Source organism: Bos mutus, chromosome 21 (genome assembly GCF_027580195.1).
Source record: "Bos mutus isolate GX-2022 chromosome 21, NWIPB_WYAK_1.1, whole genome shotgun sequence".
NCBI classification, from domain to species: Eukaryota; Metazoa; Chordata; class Mammalia; order Artiodactyla; family Bovidae; genus Bos; species Bos mutus.
In genome coordinates, this window is record NC_091637.1 from 6,734,931 (window position 1) to 6,757,395 (window position 22,465).

At 38.3% G+C, this 22,465-nt stretch overlaps 2 protein-coding genes across 10 annotated transcripts in view; one reads left to right on the plus strand and one right to left on the minus strand.

The window, feature by feature from the left end:
- LRRC28 (leucine rich repeat containing 28) overlaps positions 1-10,076 on the minus strand; it is a 194,033-nt gene extending 183,957 nt beyond the window's left edge. For all 6 annotated transcript variants that reach the window (XR_011461553.1, XM_070357922.1, XM_070357920.1 and 3 more), the window contains exons 1-2: positions 9,925-10,076; positions 5,916-6,143 (exon numbers count right to left, since the gene is read on the minus strand). Coding sequence is in view for 5 of the 6 variants with exons in the window: in XM_070357922.1 (XP_070214023.1) it covers positions 5,916-6,083 (168 nt within the window). In the remaining variant the exon portion in view is untranslated. The remainder of the gene's footprint in view (positions 1-5,915; positions 6,144-9,924) is intronic.
- A 1,907-nt stretch (positions 10,077-11,983) lies between these two features.
- TTC23 (tetratricopeptide repeat domain 23) overlaps positions 11,984-22,465 on the plus strand; it is a 165,182-nt gene continuing 154,700 nt past the window's right edge. For 2 of the 4 annotated variants that reach the window (XM_070358179.1, XM_070358185.1), the window contains exon 1: positions 11,984-12,231. The gene's annotated coding sequence lies outside the window, so the exon portion shown is untranslated. Of the gene's footprint in view, positions 12,232-12,271; positions 12,421-22,465 lie in introns of all 4 variants that reach the window. The other 2 variants (XM_070358181.1, XM_070358182.1) reach the window with 2 other exon arrangements.

The window sequence follows — 22,465 nt, forward strand, 5'->3', positions numbered from 1 at the left end:
GAGTTTGAGTAAGCTCCGGGAGCTGGTGATGGACAGGGAGGCCTGGCGTGCTGCAGTCCATGGGGTCGCAAAGAGTAGGACACAACTGAGCAACTGAACTGAACTGAAATTTTCACAAGTCAAAATGCTAGTTCAAACATATGTGCATGTAAAATTCTGCTAGATATGGTCCAACCACAAACCAAAAACACTGAGTCAATTTCCACTCCCTCCAGTAGTATGTGAGAGCATCTGCTCCCCATTGTCTTCAACACACACAGTGTTGATAATCTTCAATATCAGCAATTAACCTCTTTCAATCTACTAGGTAAGGATGATCAATGTTTTACCACTTCTTCTGCTAAAAGTTAAATATCGTTTTGTGTTTTGACTCTCTGTATTTTTTTATGATTTGCCTGATCATATTTGATGGGGGAAGGTCAGGAATGTTTTCTTCTGGGCCAGTAGCAAAGAAATACATCTGCACCTTACTCTGTCACCCCAATTCAGGATTATGATGGATATACCTCTTCTTCCCTTCAAGCTCAGACGGGTATCATTTTTAAGTTTTTTTCTGTTGCATAGATTAACTGCTTACTCAGGATCCATCTACTCTATTGCTCTTCAGTTCAGTTCAGTCGCTCAGTCGTGTCCGACTCTTTGTGACCCCATGAACCGCAGCACGCCAAACCACCCTATTTCATCTAAAATTTACATGCCATTTTTTTCTACCCATTCATATTTATAAATAAAATTGGCAACACAGGAGAGCTCCATCAGTTATTTGGGGAGGTCACTCTTCCACATCCCCAGGACGGCCTTCTACCTACTGCACTCATTAAGAGAAACTCGCAGATCATTGAATAATTGTGTTTCCAGGTTGAGTTCTTTTCCTCCATGCAAGTCACTTGCCACCTTTTATTTTAAAAGAAGGAACTAAGCTCCAAAGAGATTAAGCACGTAAGATCTGGGTCTATTACTTCCTAGTACTAAGTTCTGTTACCAAACAATGAAAATACTCTCTTCCTGGGACTGCAGACTTCAAATGCTTCCACTGTTGATTTCTGCTTCCATGCTATATTCCTTCTCTCACTCTTACACAGATCCCAGCTACTTGGTGGGGAGCAAGGGCAGGGACTGGGATGCAAGGGGACAAGGTAGGCTCTACCCCAGCCCCCTTCAGCCTGCACACTCATAACCTGTCATCATCTGAAACTTCTCCATGACTAAGTCTCTCTCCACGACCAGAATATCCCATCCATCCGGATGGCTCACTCAATCATGCCCAGTATAAGTCGGGATCCTTTGGACCCACTTCATTTTCCCTATTCACTCACTCCTTTCTTTCTTTGCCTCCAATTCAGCTTAGACTCCATGCCCCACCCTTTTAATCACTCTTGCCAAAATCCTAAACCTCCTTAGTCCCTCTGTACCTGGAAAAACTTCAGCCTGCATAAATGCGACATCCCAAATTCTTTATACCTCAGACAGCTAAGAACTGCAGGGAAAAATCCCTAAACAAGCAGATGGTTCCACCATAAGTCTAGTTATCAACTGCTTGCTGAATAATCCCAACAGTTCTACCACCTTTCTCAAAACAAACTGCCATGACTCTTCACAGCAATCATTTCAAACCTGCACTCTCCACAGATCTTCACTCCCCAAGTGGTAGTCATCAGACAAAAACTGTCTCCCCCACAGTCTGTATCTTCCTGTGCACCTATCCTTCCTTTCTCTTGTTAAAGGAGGAAGGGATACTATTTCAAAGTCATTCCCTCCCTCCAATTGTACTTTGGGGCCCGTCCTTTCCTACCTTCTTAGAAATCCTGAACTTTTAATTATTTCCTATTTCTGTATCTTCAACTCCTCTCTAATGAAGATTTCCCATAAGCATTTACACAGGCTCAACTCATTCCTCTTAGAAAAGAGAAGAGGGGTAAGTAAAGAGGAAAGAAAATAAAAAAGGAGAAAGAAAAAGTGTCCTTCTCTGTCAAGACCCTCCGGCTATGCCTGCTTTTTCAAATCAAAACCAAATCTTTAGACCCACTAACCTTGTTATCTAGTTTTTCACCTCCTCCTCACCAATTCAAACTTGCATTCCACTCTCCAGAGCTTCTAACACAGTCCCTGTCACAGTCACCATCACCTTTTGTCACTAAAGTTTTGGACAAATATTGATCCTAATCTTCTGCCATTTAATCTCAGTTAATATTTTTTTCTTCAGTTTGGGAAGTCAAGAAACAAAAATTCCATGAGAGTAAGAATCTGTTCCATGAGGTATTGATTGTCAGCACCTTGAAGAATACTGGATACACAGTAAGTACTCAATAAATACATGGTGAATGAATAAGTGATAGTTTTCCTCCCAAGTTCCTGTCAAAGTCATTCTTCAGGATCAATGCAAATAGCACCTTCCTTAAAAAGTCTTTTACAATCCTGATCCATAGAATTAGATGATGTGTCCTGCATACGTTAGGCAGTAGGCCAGGCCTGGGGATACAGAATTTAAGACAGAGTCCCTGGATAAAAGATTCTCAATCTGGAATTCATACACTTGTACTATAGTCCTTAACACTATTCTACTTTATATTCATTTATTTATTCATCTAACAACTATGTGGATGCCTACGACAAACACAGAACCTGTATCTCCTATTCTCTTAATATCAAACTACCACAAAGATCAGAGACTTAATAATTTTGAATAGCATTTAAAATGATAGAAAAATTCTTCAAAACATTTTCTAAGATAAATGTTAGGAACCAAAATCACAATGCTTCCTAACTACTTCTTATTTATCTATTAATTATATAACAGTATTCCTATATAAATTAACTCATATTAAAAAAGTTTTATGATTTTTCAGATATACAAATAAATGGTAATATTATACAATAAAATACTGCTCAAAAATACTTTAAAATGTAAAACATGCCTATCCTTTGATCCAGCAATCTTGCTTTTGAGATTTGATCCTAAATACAAGGATGTATGTATACTTTTTGGCCTAGAAGTTAGCGGAATAAGAATGAAGTAAAGAGAGAAATCTGCAGAGAAATATGTATAGTATGATTCCCTTTTGTTTTTTAAAAAGACAAAAAATACAGAGTACATAATTATATAAACAGAAGCAAAGTAGTGGAAGGACACAATCCAACTATAAATACTGGTTATTCCAAAGCACAGAACTGGATGAACAGAAAGAGAAACAACTACTTTCCATGTCTTCCTCTATATTGGTTGCTATAGGGCACATATCATTTTCATAGGTAATATAGGAAGTTATTCTTTTATATATAAAAAAAGTTTATTCTTTCTCACTGTCCTTCCATTTTAAAATGGGCATTCCCCAAGTTCTGAGCATTTGACACACAATCATCCTACAAATACAAACCACAGTGCGATACAGAGCAACTTAAATAGAAAAAGGAAGGACAGAAGTCAGGCCTCAGTGACTCCTCTTCTCACCAAGAGGCTTCGTATCAGTAGGGGAAATGGGGAATGCTGAGGACAGGACATTTAAACACAATAAAACAATGTTAATAAAAAATAACAAAACAATGTGGAAATGGAAATGACTGGCAGGTTCTCAAGCTTCCTCAAAAAAAAAAAAAGCCAATTAATTCTTAATGTGTTTGAGATACTGTATGATTCCAATAATGTTTTTTCTTTTGGACACTACTGCATTTGTAAGTCAAATTTCACATACTAAATGTTATTTCTATAGGAAATATACCCTATCAATAACACCAGCAAATATTCCAAAAGCCTGAACTCACTAGTTTGGAGCACACAAGGGCAAGTACTGTTCCATCTGCTTTCAAAACCTGTGCAGGAAGCCATTCGCAGACTCTACTGGATAAATAAGCTGTCTTATGCTCAGCATAGTCAGGGAATGGTATGGTTGCTACCATTCTCACATACTGATATCTGTATCGCACTTCACAGTTGAAAAAGCTCTTTGATACACATGAATCAAATGTTCCAGCTAAGAGAAACCATTAAAATAAAATACATACACCTATCATTATAAACATATGCAACAATTTAATCTTCAACAAACAAGGTGACAAATAATGAACTTGAAATGTATGTTTGGAAGCCATTATATCAGTTAAAATAGTAGATATTTAAATTTTTCATAAACAGAAAAATTCAGGCAAGAAATGGCCACAAAACCAGAAGTTTATTGTTAGTTTTATAAGCAAAGGTCAATTACTTCTACCGCAGTAGACTATGACTGTTTGAGACGTAATCCACTCACAACCTTTTCTTTGTATATTAACAACAAACATAAGAAAATCTAGGCTATAATTCTTGACAAATTATTTCTTATACCACTTCTTCTCCAAAGCGGGTAAAAAACACTACATAAATACGGTTTCACTTTATGGAATGATGATCTTGCAAAAAGGATTAATACGATTATTAAGGTTTGAAAAGTGAACATTTTAATTTGAAAAAATCTAGGCATGCAAAATAACATACATCAATATGTGTGTGTGCCAAGTTGCTACAGTCATGTCCGACTCTTTGCAATCCCATGGACTGGAGGTTTCTCTGTCCATGGGATTCTCGAGGCAAGAATACTTGAGTGGGTTGCCATGCCCTCCTCCAGGGGATTTTCCTGACCCAGGGATCGAACCCACATTGCATACGTCTCCTGCATTAGCAACCGGTTTCTTTACTACTAGTGCCACTTGGGAAGCCCCATACACCAATATGCCAAAGACTAAAAATGAAAGATAGATTTACATTTACTTTCAGACACAGCAATGCTTTCTACACACTGTAGATATTTTACACAGATTAAAAACTTTTCCAGAAAAACACTCCATATATATGAAGTCAGTAAGGTATATTTTCAGATACTCATATACGTTCAGAGAAGGGAATGAAGAAGGGCCCATTCACAAAGAAACAATAAGACTTCATAAATCATCTAATATGAATAAGAACTAGAATTCAACGTGAAAAACTTAAATGAGGTTCAATGATAATCAGAAAAGTCCACATAAAGCAAATTCATTTAAAACAGAGACCAAATATCATGGTAAATATTGGGAATAAAAAGTTTGACAGAGACATTCTCTTGAAAAATATTTTAGTTTTTTTAATATCATAAAATGTTGGCTTCTGTGGCAAAAATTTCCCCAATAAATTGGGTGATAGCTCAAAGTCATTTGATTTTCACAGTGCAATCATGTAGATTTTTTGGTTTTGGAGTTTTTCAAAATGCTCAAAACACATCAAGCCTTCTAATGCTAATTTTAGTATTTTAATCTTCAAATTATTATCTTTTTAAATACCTCTAAATCAAAGTCATCCTTGTTGGCCTTTCTCTTCCTTATTTTTTAACTGGTCTATTGGATACTATAACATCCATAAATCATTTAAGAATCTTAACAGCAAAGAAAGCACAGGCCCAGAGAGACGCACAGACTAAGTGAAGAGGGGCTTCTGAATGGGGACTAATTTTTTTTAATTTTATTGTAGTATAGTTCATTCACAACGCTGCAGTAGTCTCAGGTGTACAGCAAAGTGATCTGGTGTACATGTACATATATCCGTTCTTCTTCAGATTCTTTTCTCAGATAGGTTATCACAGAATATTGAGTAGAGCTCCCTATGCTATACAGTAAGTCCTAGTTGGCTATCTATCTTATATGCAGTAGTGTGTGGGACTAAGTGGTATATTAGTGAATATTTTGCTTTCCTATACAACTCCTGCAACTTTGTAACTGCAGGAATTAGTGAATTTCCACCTAAGTAATTACCTAAATAATTTCCACCACTGTATATGTACTTTTATTACACGTTTACACAATAAGAGGGGATATACATCTTGGTTCTGGATATCTTAAGATATATAAAACATATCTTGATCAGGACTACATTATAAATAACTTTTAAAAAATGTAATGTAATACTGTACCAAGGTTGTAAGGGAGTTCCTTTTCATGTAGAGTCTCTCCAAGTACTGTAGTCCCTCATCTTTCAGTAACTCCAATGGGAAATGCTGCAGATTCCTGTAATTTAAGAACAAATTCTTGTGCTTTTCCAGCCTTGCCACAGAGATCGTCTTACAAAGTTCGGATGCCATGGCTGAACATATTCCATCAGGCACGCTGCAGTACTACATCTTGTCAAAATTGATCCATTTCTAAAGAGAACAAAAAACCTGAAAATTATGATACTGGTAACAAAAGCTGCCAAATAAACCAGTTAGCATATATAGCTATTTGCAGACATTAAAAGGAGAGTTATACATCAATTCCTACATTTTTATTTCACAGCAACTAAATTTTCATACATATTTAAAAGATTAAAATGAATAACTAATAAAAAAGTACTCTATTTAAACAATATTTACTACTTAGTAGAATAGTCCTATTTGAAAAAATAGTTCTTGAACTTGAGATAGGAATCCCTATCTAAGAGAACAGAGACCAGTTTCCTAACACATAACTAAAGAAAGAACTTAAAAATCAGACACAGCAAAGCCATTTCCTTCCTTCCTACCTCATTTTGTCTTTAGCTTAAAATATTTTTAAAATATTTAATATGACTAGATTATTTACAGCTTCATTTTCTTCGCTTCTTACTATCTAAATATTGTTCTACATTGTAATATTTTCTTTCTTTTCTCCTCATTCTCCTCTCTTCTTAGCTTTGCAGATTATCTTAAGTAGCAAAGAAACAGGCCTGGGAACATAGTTTTACTTTATTCTTTCAGTGAAAGAAGAAATACTGCCCTAGGAAATACAACCTCTCTGGGTTTCAGCTGCCTAACATATAAAATGGAGACAACAATTTATTGGTAAGGGCCAGAACCCAGAACAGATTAAATTCCCTCCTACATGGGTAGGAGGAGAAATAAGATTTGCCATCTTATCAATTAGACACAGGGCAGAAACAAACTTCACAATCACCACAAAAAGAAACAAGCTCAGAGCTACAATAATCTGCCGAAGGTCAAGCAGCTTATAAGGGAATAAAGGATTTTTTTTCTTTGGGTGGGGAAGTGTGTCCAGACTGAAGTCTTTGCAAACACAGACCAACAGGATTCTACAAGATACTAAGGAAACGGTAAAACACTAAAATCAAGTTGAGCTTTGTTCAAAGATTCTGCTCTCGTTTACTTGGGCACACTTCCTCAAACTCTCCAAAGGAAAATACCTTCAAAGAAAATGTTTTTTCTTAAGAAAAATTTTCACTGAGAATTGACACCAAATTAGTACAAATGTAGTAACATAAGCTTTCAGTAAGCAGTGTTTTGTAACTTTTCATTTATATTCCATTATTTCCAAACTCTAACTCCTAATAGGAAAGTATCTGCTATTTTATATGAAAGGGCAGAGAATATGGAGTACTCAATAATCTCCCCAATGGAGCATGAGAGTCCAATACCTTCCCATTTTTATACTAGCAACTCACTTCCCTATTTTTATCAGACATATTACATGACTCTAAACAAGATAATCTTTCCACATCTTAATTCTCTCTGTGAAGCAAGGATAACTAGGCTAGAAATAACGTTGATGATCGTTATTGGAAGGGGAAGCTTCCTGGGTAATTATTCACTTAAACGGTAAACTGGAAGCAGTTTAGGTGTCTCAGAAACACCTCAAACTTAACACTTTCAAATAGGAGTTTTTTATTTTCATCACCTATCCAAATCTCTCCCGGTCTTTCCAAACACCAGGAAAGCCTGAAGTCAAGAATGATTCCACCCACCTATCATGAATGAGTCACCCACCACCTCCAATCCATCACAAGGCCTATGGTTTCCATCTCCAACATACACCTCAAATCAATCCACATTTCTCCATCTGCCAAAATGGAAAACCAGTCATCTCCTGCCTGGCCATATATTTTACTGGTCTCCCTGTGTTCAGTCAATCTGTAATACATTAATCACTTAGCAGGGAGCTTTTAAAAAAGTAAATTCAATTATGTCTCCCTCTCTTTCTCAGGTAAATTCACTCCCTACTCACATGAGTTCTTAAAAAAAAAAAAAAAAACCTTCAAAAGTTTATTTAGAAAAATCAAACTTGCCAGGTATTGAGGGCTCTCCACAACCTGGCCCCACCCACTCCTTCAGCCTGGCAGCACCCTTCCTGTTTCTCACCAAAGTCCTGGGCTTTTCTAGTGCTTCTCAGGGCCGCACTCTTCACATCACTTGCTGCTCTCCTCTTAGCCTTGAAAACACTGTCTCAACACCCTTCAGGTTTCAATGTAAAACCACCTCTCCATCCCAAATAAATGATTCTCTCTTCCTCTTTCTTTGTAGGACTCTCCACAATTTATAATCTATATATTTATTGATGTATCTATCTATTATAAATCTAGCCAAGAGACTGTACCATGAGCTCCTGAGGGCAGAGATCCCACTGTTTTCTTCACATTTGTATTCCTGCCTCTAGCACAAAGCAGGCCCTCAAACAGCTGATGAACTGCTGAAAGTAGGCCATGTGAGTAACACTGCACAGTAGAGTGTTTTTCATCTCTGATCTAAGGTCAGCTTGTAGATACTATAGGCTGAGCCTTCTATGTGCTTTGATCTCTCAATCCTTAAAATTCTGCATTGCGATATATGTTATTTAGCCTGTTTTATAGATGAGGAAACTGAGTTTTCTCAGAAAGCAACTCCTCAGAATTCCAACCCAAATGAACGACTTCAAAGCCTGTGCATTCTTCTACAGTGCAGCCTTTCATGAACTTCAGTAGGGCCCATGTTTCTTCCTATTACTATTTAAACGGTAGGCAAAGCTTACACAAATTTAAGACCACAAAGCACAGCCCACACTCCTTGATGGTTAGATCCAGTGAGAGAATACAGCATAACCTGATGGCTTTCCTTCTAAATCCTGCAGAGATGGGTAGGATTGACTGCTTTAAAAACGTCGCTGCTGCTGCTGCTAAGTCGCTTCAGTCGTGTCCAACTCTGTGTGACCCCATAGACGGCAGCCCACCAAGCTACCCCGTCCCTGGGATTCTCCAGGCAAGAACACTGGAGTGGGTTGCCATTTCCTTCTCCAATGCATGACAGTAAAAAGTGAAAGTGAAGTCGCTCAGTCGTGTCGGACTCATAGAGACCCCAGGGACTGCAGCCTTCCAGGCTCCTCCGTCCATGGGATTTTCCAGGCAAGAGTACTGGAGTGGGGTGCCATTGCCTTCTCCGTAAAAACGTCACTACATTCTGTTAAAATGCAGTTTGGCAGATGAAATCTACACAAATGAAATCTGAAAACTGTCAATAATAAATAATGGTAATGGTTTTCCAAATGCATTCATTGGCAGTACAGGATAATTTTCTCACACATACTCCCTTCGGTACCTCTTATCTACAATTAAAAGCAAATGATGCACTTAATATTAGCTGTATACAACTGCACCTACATAGGAGTTTTCTGACAGGTAAACACCAATCCACTCTATTACTGTTTAAAGCAAACAAACCTTTCCACCTTAAGAAAATTCCACACACTTTTAAGCAGGTGGTTTTAAAGGGAAAGGAGTACCTTCGATTGACTTCCATACTTAACTCGGTGGAATACCCACTCCAACTTCCTAATATTGGATATTAGAGGATTAAAATCGTACAATAAAAGCGTTTGTTATTTTCTCAGTACTGAGAAGGCTGGCAGAAGTCAGGCAGAACACATGCCATTTTTCCCAGTTAACCAAGCACTCTCGCCGTTAGAGTTTGGAAGCAGCGAGACTAGTAGAAAGGATTTCACTGATCCGGTGAAGGGATTCTGCGACCACCTAGGGCTAGGAGGGCCCGGCGGCAGTGGAGACCCGAGGCCCGGGTGGGCCCGCTCGGGCCAAGGTCCACTTGCTGCGGCCCGACGCCTCTGCCAGGCTCGGCCTGCCTGGCCAGCGGCCGGGCCACAGGGCACTGCTACGTGAGGCACCCGAAGCAGCAAAGCACCACTCACCTCTGCCGGCGAAGCCAGCGTTCCCGAGCTGAGGGGCGCCGGACGGCTAGCCCGGGCTCGGCAGGCGGGGCGGAGCGCCGGCGGCGACGGGGCGGGGCGCGGGCGAAAGTGGGGCGGGGCTGGGCGGGGCGGGACCCTCTCTTCAGATTTTGGGGGAGGAGTGAGCCCGGGCGAGGAAGCTCGCGATAAAACGCCCCTGTGGTCGCCGTCTTACGATAGGTCAGGCGAGATGCTCGTTTTCCAAGCGACGTGCCTATTGGTCAAAACTGCGGCTTCTCTGCTACTGGCCCCGCCTCCGGCTCGGTCCTTGCTTCCGGCTCTGGCTTCGGGGGTTACGGTTGAGGTGGAGGTTTGTGCTCAGAGTTTTGAGAGGGTGGTTTAGCTGGCTCCGGCCTCAGGGACAGTCAGTAATTTATTAGTTCTTTTGTTCATACGTTCACTGACGCACTTGTCCTCGTATTCAATACATACGTTAAGAAATTAGAAGAATAACACCCAGTGTGTACCAGGCAAGGTTCTAAGATCTGTGGACAGGTTATCTCACTTAACTCTCATGGCAATCCTATGACACAGATAGTATTATTATACTCGTTTGACGGTCACAACTGAGACCCGGTGGTTTTCTGTAATATGGCCAAGGTTAGTGATCAAGTAGTAAGCTTATTCGGAGAAGGCGATGGCACCCCACTCCAGTACTCTTGCCTGGAAAATCCCATGGACCGGGGAGCCTGTTAGGCTGCAGTCCATGGGGTCGCGAAGAGTCGGACACGGCTGAGCGACTTCACTTTCACTTTTCACTTTCCTGCATTGGAGAAGGAAATGGCAACCCACTCCAGTGTTCTTGCCTGGAGAATCCCAGGGTCGGCGGAGCCTGGTGGGCTGCCGTCTATGGGGTCGCACAGAGTCGGACACGACTGAAGCGACTTAGCAGTAGCAGCAGCAACAGCAGTAAGCTTATTAAAGCACAGTATAAAAAGAAGTCACTGCGCGCTGGCAAGTTCGTTCCAAACGTGAGGCAGTAACCTAGTCTCTGCTCTTGAAATACTTGAAGTGCGCTGCGAGAAACTATCGTTAAAAGGACACTAACAATTTAGTGAATAAAATACTCTGGCAGTTCCTAGCATGACTGAGTAGTCTATCAATAAATATTTTAAAATATTCCCGTGTCAGCAGAGTCATAAAAGGAAGAATCTTTCATGTTGGTAAAAAGGGAAAAAAAAAAAAGATCCAAGCATTGTTAGGGAACAGTACAAAATACTTTTTAAATTCCTTGCTTGTTAGTGTGACAACGTTTCTTCTGAAATGAAGTTTTAAAAAACCTTCCTCTTAAGAAACCACTGTTATTCTTTGAAAAGCTTGATGTTGATTAAACTACTGGTTCATTGTCAAGCAATCTTGACTTTATAGATTTATATTGGTTTACTTAATTACTGTTAGAGATAACAGAGCAGACTTACATTAACTAAAAATAAGACCTATGGCAAAATAACGTCTACCATCTGAAACTGACACAAAAGTAGCCATGTGATTCTTTGTATTAATATATTATCCTGTGTGTGCCCTGCTCAGTGGGGTCGGACTCTGCCACCCCACCCACTATAGCCTAACAGGTCCCTCTGTCCATGGAATTTTCCAGGCAAGCATACTGGAGTGGGTTGCCATTTCCCCACCTAGATATCCTGCGTCTTCAGGATCGAAGAACCTGCGTCTTCAGAATCGCAGGCAGATTCTTTACCACTGAGCCACTTCGGCAGCCCATATTATCCTATGGACACTCTTAAAAGTTGTCTGAATTTGTCAAGTGTCAGTTTCACATTTTGCCTCACTCAAAACAAGGGGGGGTGGAGGCAATCCTCTAATCCAAACCAGTAATTTGGCAGTGTTCGGTAAACTTTAACATCAACGGGCAGTGATACCCCTTTAAGAAAATTCCAAAGAAAAGACCAACCCCGTTTTAAAATTCCCACCTCTGGCTCCCAAGGATTGGGTTGCAAATTTAGACAAAATACTCTTCTCCACTCCCTATTGGTGCATAATCTATCATTCATTCTCCCTGGAATTTAGTGTGGTACCGGGTAGCTTTACGGGAAAAGACTGCTCCAATTTAGCCTGGAATTGCCCAACTTTTAGACTTTTATCATGGTGCTCAATCTGTAAAAAGAATCACCAAACTGATAAAACCAGTACAGCGTGGATCAAACTGGTAAATCAGGGTGCCGAGACAACTGTAGTTCGATCGAAAAAGAAACGGACAACTCTCAAGCACACAGGGTAATTGACAAAGGATTTTACGACACAGTGAGAGATGTGAGAGTTAAACTTTTCTCTTTTTTTTTTCTTTTGCTAGTTTTAAAGGCGTAGATGTCAAAGGAAAAGCAAATAAACTGCTGGCATAATGCAAGAATGGCAGGAGGAGTTTTTCAGAGGGTGTTTTTCTTTTAGAAAGAACATTATTCGCAGATTAGCAATGGATTTTTGAATGGTAAAGGGAACAAGGTAATAAAATTTACTAAAGATTATTTTATACTCCAAGAATCTGTAGTTTGTTATTGCTTTAATATGGATTTAGAGGAACACTTAATAATGTTATTGTAATTATTAGGGGAAATAGATATTTTTCTTTGTATATTATCATACCTAGCATAATAGGCAATCCAGCTGTTAAAAGATATAATCTTTGGACGCAAGTTTTGTGTATAGATGTAGATTTGGAGATCCAGGGACATATCTGCTAATGACAAGGGAAAACATAATATTGGTATATGAAATAGAATCAGAAGATGATGAATGTAAGGATAAATTCTCAAAAATGAAGTCCAGCATTTATATTTTCAAGAATGATATTTTCACTAAAACTAAAATATAAATTCAGGAAATACTGATAAATGAGGATGATGTATATTAAAGCTTAATTTGGAGTAGCAGCATTTAAAAAAAATCCAGCCCAATGTAAAATTCCAAAATATAAAAACTTAATGATTCTTCAAACATTAATTCAGCTAATAAATACACCTACTGGCACATTTATTCCTCTACAAGGCCTAGCTCAAGAGTAGGTATGCAATAAATATTTCTTGAGTGTCCTCTATTAATCCATATATGGGGATATAAAATAATGTAATATAGTCTCTAAAGAAGCTTATACTCTGTCTACCTGGGAGAAGGAGACTCAAAAAGTTTAATGAAGACTTCTGGATAGTTCCTGGTGCGTAGATGACTGTTGTAGACCATAGGTTCTTCAGGTGCTTAGGCCAGTAGAGCAGAAATATTCAGGGAGAGTTTCACAGTGGGGTTAAGACCCATTTGGGACTTGAGCAATGGGCAAAATTTCAGTCAAAAAAGAAATAGCATCCTAGATAGTGGGTGAGTTGTTACTGAATATGTGCAGCGTAAAGAATAATTAACTGAGCAACAGAAGTTTCATTTGGGGATCTTGTTTTAATCTTCAAAAAAGAAAAAAGCATGAGAATGTTACACAGAAAGTCAAAATTGCCAGAATTAAGGAGTTTGGTCCTGGATTTTAAAGGTAATATTTGAAAAAGATAAGACTGACATTTCAAGAACAGGGACCAGAAGCTAAGGGGCTAAAATATTAATACTATAAATAATGGAATGTGGATTGGTAGCAGCCTCATCAGACATTTTCTCCAAATACCATCACATGGGAATAACATAAATCTTGATTCATTTCTTTCTTTTATTCTAAAGCATTGATCTTATTTTTTGTTTAGCACTATTTATTATGTATAATAATATATAACAAAATATTATGTATAGATGAGGTGATAGTTGTGGTGCTATAAAACAGTAAAAGTGTTTGTTTACATTGCATCATTTTTTGCTCCTTTTCCCTCAGAATTTACCTGTATTTCTTGGTTCTATTTAACTGATTTGAGGGAATGTCAACCAAAAAAAAAGTTGTGACTGAAGAATACCATGGGAAGATGGGAGATATTCGTACTCAGACTGTAGGCTTTCACCTGACCTGTTTCTCTGAGACAAAATTCAATTCCATATACTCCATGAGCTACTGCTGCTGCTGCTAAGTCGCTTCAGTCGTGTCCAACTCTGTGCGACCCCATAGACGGCAGCCCACCAAGCTCCCCCGTCCCTGGGATTCTCCAGGCAAGAACACTGGAGTGGGTTGCCATTTCCTTCTCCATGAGCTGCTACCATGTACCAGATGATATCCTTCCAGTGGTGGGGGTGGGGGGTGGGGAGAAGGTGAATCAAGGACCACCTCCTCTCCAAAAAGCAAAGTGCTTCAGGGATACCACGCAGAATATTTGTGTCCTTCAAAATTTGCTTCAAAGAATCTGAAGGTCATCTATCCTAACTTCTTGATTAGCGGTTCTTAATCAGTTAGATGGAGAAGGAGGTTGTCTCTAGCTGTGGAAAAGAATCCTGAGACAAGGCCCCTTGATGGCAGCTATGGCAGACTGCAATGTTCACCAAGTATTCCATTTACTCCCCTGGGTATGTAGCCATCTTTGCAGTTAGGGAGCAAATGAAATGTCAGTGCAAGTGAGTTGGGTCATGTATAGGCGATGATGGTGGAAAGCCCATGTACAGTTTTTCCACCTCCGTTACTCTACCATGACTCTTGTTGATGCACAGTTAAACCTTGGTCAACCTAGGTCTACACCCACTACTAAATCAAGAGGGTCTGTAGCACACAGGAGTTAGTATCTTACCTCATCATAGCCTAGTAAATGATTCTGACTACCTAAGACAACTTTTTCCCTGGAGATGTTGATGTTTCATGTAAGTTTTCTTAAGGAAAAAATGCCCTAATCAACTGCATTTCATCTATCAAGTGGATGGTATGTTGGGGGGAAAGTCACCCTGTAAAGATGGTTTAATTTTCTGTCCAGTAAACATTTATTGAGGCCTATTAGGTGTCAGGCACTAATGCCATGTGACTCATCCATGTGTGGAGCGAGAATATTAAGATTAGTTTTCAAACTTTTGGGAACCTCTGTCATACTGTTTTTGTGTATCAGGGCTGCCTTCCCTATCTTATAAAAGTCTTGTATTAGAAGGTTTATTTATAAAAGTCAGAATTGCATATAAAACGGCATGGTGGTTTCATATCTATTTTTTAACAGTAAGGTATAATTTACATACTATAAAACTCACTCTAAGGATATAACTCAATGATTTTTTTAAAGAAAATTTACAGAGTTGTATAGCTAGCACCACATTCCAATTTTAGAAAAATGTCCATCACTGTAAAAAGATACCTCATGCCCATTTGCAAGCACTCCTCATTCTTACCCCCAGCCCACGCAATCAATAATAAATTTTTTGTCTCTGAAGACGTGCCTTTTCTGGACACTTAATACAGATGGAATAATACAATACATGATATTTTGCATCTTGCTTCTTTCACTCAGCATAAGGTTTTTGAGACTTAACCATGTTGTCATATGTGTTGGTCCTTCATTCCTTTTGTTTTTTATTGAAGTATAGTTGATTTAGAATATTAGTTTTCAAGTATACAACATAGTGATTCAGGATTTTTATAGATTATACTCCATTTAAAGTTATTATAAAATAATGACTTCATTTCTCTGTGCTGTACAATGTATCCTTGTTGCTTGTTTGATACATAGTAGTTTATATCTCTTAACCCCATACCCATATCTCACTCCTCCCCGCTTTCCCCTCTGCACTGGTAACCGCTGGTTTGTTCTCTATATTTTTAAGTGTGTTTCTGTTTTGTTATATTCATGGAATTCTTTTATCTTTTAGATTCCACATGTAAGTGGTAACATGGTATTTGTATTTGACTTATTTCACTAAACATAAAAACCTCTAGGTCCATCCATGTTGTTGCAAATGGCAGAATTCCATTATTTTTTATGACTGAGTAATAATCCATTGTGTGTATAAATACAACATAATTTTTTATGTATTCCTCTGTTAATGGTTGCTTCCAAATCTTGGTTATTGTAAATAACGCTGCTATTAACATTGGGTGCATGTATATTTTGTTCTGTTTTTTTCAGATATATGAATGAAATTACTGTTGGATCATATGGTAGTTATATTTTTAGTCTTTTGAGGACCCTCCATACTGCTTTTGATAGTAGCTGCACAAATTTACATTCTCACCAATAATCTATAAGGTTCCTTTTCCTCCGCATCCCCACCGGCATTTGTTATTTGTGGTCTTTTTGATGATAGTCATTCTGACAGGTGTAAGATGATATCTCATTGTGTATTTGATATTCATTTTTCTGAAGATTAACAGTGTTCTGCATCCTTTCATGTGCCTGTATGTCTTCTTTGGAAAAATGTCTATTCAGTTCTTATGCTCATTTCCAGTTGGGTTGTTTGTTTTTTGATATTCACTTATCTGAGTTGATTATATATTTCAAGTAGTTACCTGTTGTTGATCATATCATTTGCAAATATTTTCTCCCTTTCTGTAGCTTGTCTTTCATTTTGTCAGTGGTTGTCTTTGCTGTGCAAAAGCTTTCAAGTTTAATTAGGTTCCATTTGTTTATTTTTGCTTTTATTTCTTTTACTTGAGGAGACAGATCCAAAAAAAATTGCTACAATTTACATCAAAGAGTGTTCTAAGTTTTCTTTAATTAAGGAGTTTTATGGTTTCAGGTGTTACATTTAGATCTTTATTTTTGTGTAAGTTTATTTTTGTGTGTTATGTGAGGACATGTTCTAATCTCATTTTCTACACATAGTTGTCCAGTTTTCCCAACACCACTTATTGAAAAGACTGTCTTTTCTCCTTTGTACAGTCTTGCCTCCTTTGTTGTAAATTAATTGACCATAAGTGTGTGGGGTTTTGGGGGCTCTCTATTCTGTTTTGCCAGTACCATGCTGTTTTGATTACTATAGCTTTGTAGTATAGTCTGAAATCAGGAAGTGTGTTACCTCCAGATTGGTGGTTCTTTTCTCAAGATTACCTGGGCAATTTAGGGTCTTTTCTTGTTCCATATATATTTCAGGATTATTTGTTCTAATTCTGTGAAAAATTTCATGGGTATTTGATGGACATGGACATTTTAACAGTATCAATTCCTTGACTCCAAGAACACAGGGTATCTTCATTTCCTACATCATTGGTTTATACTTTTTAGAGTTTAAGTCTGTTACCTTTTTGGTTAAGTTAATTCCTATGTATTTTATTCTTTTTGATGCAATTTTAAATGGAATTATTTTCTTTCTCCTTGTGATTATTCATTAAAAGTATATAGAAAAACAACAGATTCTGTATATTAATCTTATATCATGCAACTTTGCTAAATTCATTAATTAGTTCTTTGCGTGGACACTTTTAGTGTTGTCTATGTATAGTGTCATGTCATCTGAAAATAGTGACAATTTTACTTCTTCACTTCCAATTTAGATACCTTTTATTTATTTTCCCTCTCTGATTGGTGTGCCTAGAGCTTCTGATATTATGTTACATAGAGGTGGTGAGAGTGGACATCTTTGTCTTTAGAGGAAATACTTTCAGTTTTTTCCCAATGAGTATGATGTTAGCTGTGAGTTTGTCATAAATGGCCTCATTATGTTGAGATATGATAACTGTATAACAACCTTGATGAGAGTTTTTACTGTGAAAGGATGTTGAATTTTGTCAAATGCTTTTTCTCTCTCTATTGAGATTGTCCTGTGATTTTTATCCTTTCATTAATGTACTATTTAATATTGATTGATTTCTAAATATTGAACCATACTTATATCCCTGGAATAAATCTCACTTGATCATGGTGTATGATCATTTTTATATATTGTTGAATTTGGCTTGCTAATATTTTGTTAAGGCTTTTTAGATCTATTTTCATCAGCAGTATTGGCTTATCATTTTCCTTTTTTGTATTATCCTTGTCCAGTTTTGGTATCAAGGTAATGGCAGCCTCAAGGAATGAATTTGGGAGTGTTCTGCCCCCCTAAATTTTTTGGAATAGTTTGAGAAGAATGGGTATTAGCTCCTTTTTATATATTTGACAGAATTCCCCTGTGAAACCACTCAATCCTGGACTTTGGTTTCTTGGGAATTTCTTTATTACAAATTCAATATCACTACTAGTGATTGGGCTTTCCAGGTGGCTCTAGTGGTAAAGAACCCACCTGCCAATGCAGTAGACATAAAAGATGTGGGAGTTTTAGTAGTATATTGTTTAACCTCCATATACTTGTGCTTTTCCCATTTTCCTTCCTGTAACTGATTTATAGTTTCATACTATTGTGATCGGGAAAATGCTTGATATAATTTATGTCCTTTTAAATTAGTAGAAACTTGTTTTGTGGCCTAGTTTATGATCAGTCTTATCACTATGAACAAAGCTAGTGGAGGTGATGGAATTCCAGTTGAGCTATTTCAAAACCTGAAAGATGATTCTGTGAAAGTGCTGCACTCAATATGCCAGCAAATTTGGAAAACTCAGCAGTGGCCACAGGACTGGAAAAGGTCAGTTTTCATTCCAATCCCAAAGGCAATGCCAAAGAATGCTCAAACTACCGCACAATTGCACTCATCTCACATGCTAGTAAAGTAATGCTCAAAATTCTCAAGCCAGGCTTCAGCAATACGTGAACCATGAACTTCCAGATGTTCAAGCTGGTTTTAGAAAAGGCAGAAGAACCAGAGATCAGATTGCCAACATCTGCTGGATCATGGAAAAAGCCACAGAGTTCTAGAAAAACATCTATTTCGGCTTTATTGACTATGCCAAAGCCTTTGACTGTGTGGATCACAATAAGCTGTGGAAAATTCTGAAAGAGATGGGCATACCAGACCACCTGACCTGCCTCTTGAGAAACCTCTATGCAGGTCAGGAAGCAACAGTTAGAACTGGACATGGAACAACAGACTGGTTCCAAATAGGAAAAGGATACATCAAGGCCGTATACTGTCACCCTGCTTGTTTAACTTCGATGCAGAGTACATCATGAGAAACGCTGGGCTGGAAGAAGCACAAGCTGAAATCAAGATTGCAGGGAGAAATACCAGTAACCTCAGATATGCAGATGACACCACCCTTATGGCAGAAAGTGAAGAGGAACTAAAAAGCCTCTTGGTGAAAGTGAAAGAGGAGAGTGAAAAAGTTGACTTAAAGTTCAACATTCAGAAAACAGATCATGGCATCTGGTCCCATCACTTCATGGGAAATAATGGGGAAACAGTGGAAACAGTGTCAGACTTTATTGTTTTGGGCTCCAAAATCACTCCAGATGGTGATTGCAGCCATGAAATTAAAAGACACTTACTCCTTGGAAAGAAAGTTATGACCAACCTAGATAGCATATTCAAAAACAAAGCTATTACTTGCCAACAAAGGTCCATCTAGTCAAGGCTATGGTTTTTCCAATGGTCATATATGGATGTGAGAGTTGGACTGTGATGAAAGCTGAGCCCTGAAGAATTGATGCTTTTGAACTGTGGTGCTGGAGAAGACTCTTGAGAGTCCCTTGGACTGCAAGGAGATCCAACCAGTCCTTCCTAAAGGATCAGTCCTGGGTGTTCATTGGAAGGACTGGTGCTGAGGCTGAAACTCCAATACTTTGGCCACCTCATGCGAAGAGTTGACTAATTGGAAAAGACCCTGATGCTGGGAGGGATTGGGGCCAGGAAGAGAAGGGGATGACAGAGGATGAGATGGTTGAATGCCATCACTGACTCGATGCACATGAGTTTGGGTGGGCTCCGGGAATTGGTGATGGACAGGGAGGCCTGGTGTGCTGTGATTCATGGGGTCACAAAGAGTTGGACATGACTGAGCGACTGAACTGAACTGAAAAGAATGTGTATTCTGCTGTTTGAGGTTGGAATGGCCTGTAGATACAGCTTTCCATGTGGCTCAGTGGTAAAGAATCTGCCTGCCAGTGCAGGAGATGCAGGAGATATGCTTGATCCTTGAGACAGGAAGATCCCCTGAAGTTAGGAAATGACAACCCACTTCAGTATTCTTGGAAAATTCCATGGACAGACTTGCCACACAGCCTACAGTCCATGGGATCACAAAGAGTTGTATTCGATTGAGCGACTGAATATGCACACATGCACGTCCTGTACATATCTCTAAAATCAACTTGTCTGTTGTGTCATTTAAGACCACTGTTGCCTTATTGATTTTCTGTCTGGATAATCTGTGCATTGATGTATGTGGAGTGTTAAAATCCCCTCCTATTATTGTATTATTGTCAATTTCTCCCTTGATGTCATTTAATATTTGCTTTATATATTTAGGTGCTTCTGAGTTGCATGAATATATGTTAAGAAGCATAATATCCTCCTTTTTTACTTTTCACTTTATTGTTATATGATGCCATTCTTTGTCTTCTTTATAGGCTTTGTTTTTAAATCTACTTTGTCTGATATAAGTTTTACTATCTGCACTCTCTTGTGATTTCTATTTGCATGAAATAACTTTTTCCATTTGCTCACTTTCAGTCTATGTGTCTTTTGCTCTCGACTGAGTCTCTTATAAGCAGCATATAGATGGATCTTGTTTTATTATCATCAGCCACCCTATGTCTTTTGATTGGACCATTTAGTCCATTGACATTTCAAATAATCATTGATAGGTATGTACTTATTCCTTTATTAGTTGTGTACTTATTATTTATTAGTTGTTTTCCAGTTGTTTGCAGTTCTCTGTTTATTTCTTCTTTTTCTTTCTTTCTTTTTTTTTGTTGTTGTTACTTCCTTTGTAGTTTGATGATTTTCTATAGTGGTACACTTGTATCCCTCTCTAGTTTTTGTGTATCTACTATAGGTTTTTATTTGTAGTTACCTATATATATTGACCTATAACTATATCTATATTTTGTTAAAGCTAGTACTTTAAGTTCAAATGCATTCTACAAGATCTACATTTTTTACTCTCCATCCACTTGAAAATGTTTACTTTTGATGTCATCTTCATTTTTATCCTTTTACTGATTATTATCATTGTAGTTGATTCTACAATTTTTCTCTTTTGATATTCATACTATCTTATTTAAGTGGTTGGTATTCAACCTTTACTGTATATTTGCCTTTACTAGTGGGAATTTTCCTTTCCTATAGATTCTTGGGCTTCCCTGGTGGCTCAGTTGGTAAGGAATCTACTTGCAGTGCAGGAGACTCAGTTTGGATCCCTAGATTGGGAAGATCCCCTAGAGAAGGGAGTGGATATACATTCCAGTATTCTTGCCTGGAGAATTCCATATACAAAGGAGCCTGTCGAGTTACAGATGATGGGGACAGAACTGAGAGATTCTTCCTTTAGATTCTTTTTTCTTTTTTTTAAAATATAAATTTATTTATTTTAATTGGAGGCTAATTACTTTACAATATTGTATTGGTTTTGCCATACATCAACATGAATCTGCCACGGGTGTACACGTGTTCCCCATCCTGAACCCCCTCCCACCTCCCTCCCTGTACCATTCTTCTGGGTCATCCCAGTGCACCAGCCCCAAGCATCCAGTATTGTGCATCAAACCTGGACTGGCGACTCGTCTCATATATGATATTATACATGTTTCAATGCCATTCTCCCAAATTATCCCATCCTCTCCCTCTCCCACAGAGTCCAAAAGACTGTTCTATACATCTGTGTCTCTTTTGCTGTTTCGCATACAGGGTTATCGTTACCATCTTTCTAAATTCCATATATATGTGTTAGTATACTGTATTAGTGTTTTTCTTTCTGGCTTACTTCACTCTGTATAATAGGCTCCAGTTTCATCCACCTCATTAGAACTGATTCAAATGTATTCTTTTTAATGGCTGAGTAATACTCCATTGTGTATATGTACCACAGCTCTTATCCATTCATCTGCTAATGGACATCTAGGTTGCTTCCGTGTCCTGGCTATTGTATACAGTTCTGCGATGAACATTGGGGTACGCATGTCTCTTTCAATTCTGGTTTCCTCAGTGTGTATGCCCAGTAGTAGGATTGCTGGGTCATAAGGCAGTTCTATTTCCAGTTTTTTAAGGAATCTCCACGCTGTTCTCCATAGTGGCTGTACTAGTTTGCATTCCCACCAACAGTGTAAGAGGGTTCCCTTTTCTCCACACCCTCTCCAGCATTTATTGCTTGTAGACTTTTAGATAGGAGCCATTCTGACTGACGTGAAGTGGTACCTCATTGTGGTTTTGGTACCTCATTGTGCATTTCTCTGATAATGAGTGATGTTGAGCATCTTTTCATGTGTGTGTTAGCCATCTGTATGTCTTCTTTAGAGAAATGTCCGTTTAGTTCTTTGGCCCGTTTTTTGATTGGGTCATTTATTTTTTTGGAATTGAGCTGCAGGAGTTGCTTGTATATTTTTGAGATTAGTTCTTTGTCAGTTGCTTCATTTGCTATTATTTTCTCCCATTCTCAAGGCTGTCTTTTCACCTTGCTTAGAGTTTCCTTTGTTGTGCAGAAGCTTTTAATTTTAATTAGCCCCCATTTGTTTATTTTTGCTTTTATTTCCAATATTCTGGGAGGTGGGTCATAGAGGATCCTGCTGTGATGTATGTCGGAGAGTGTTTTGCCTATGTTCTCCTCTAGGAGTTTTATAGTTTCTGGTC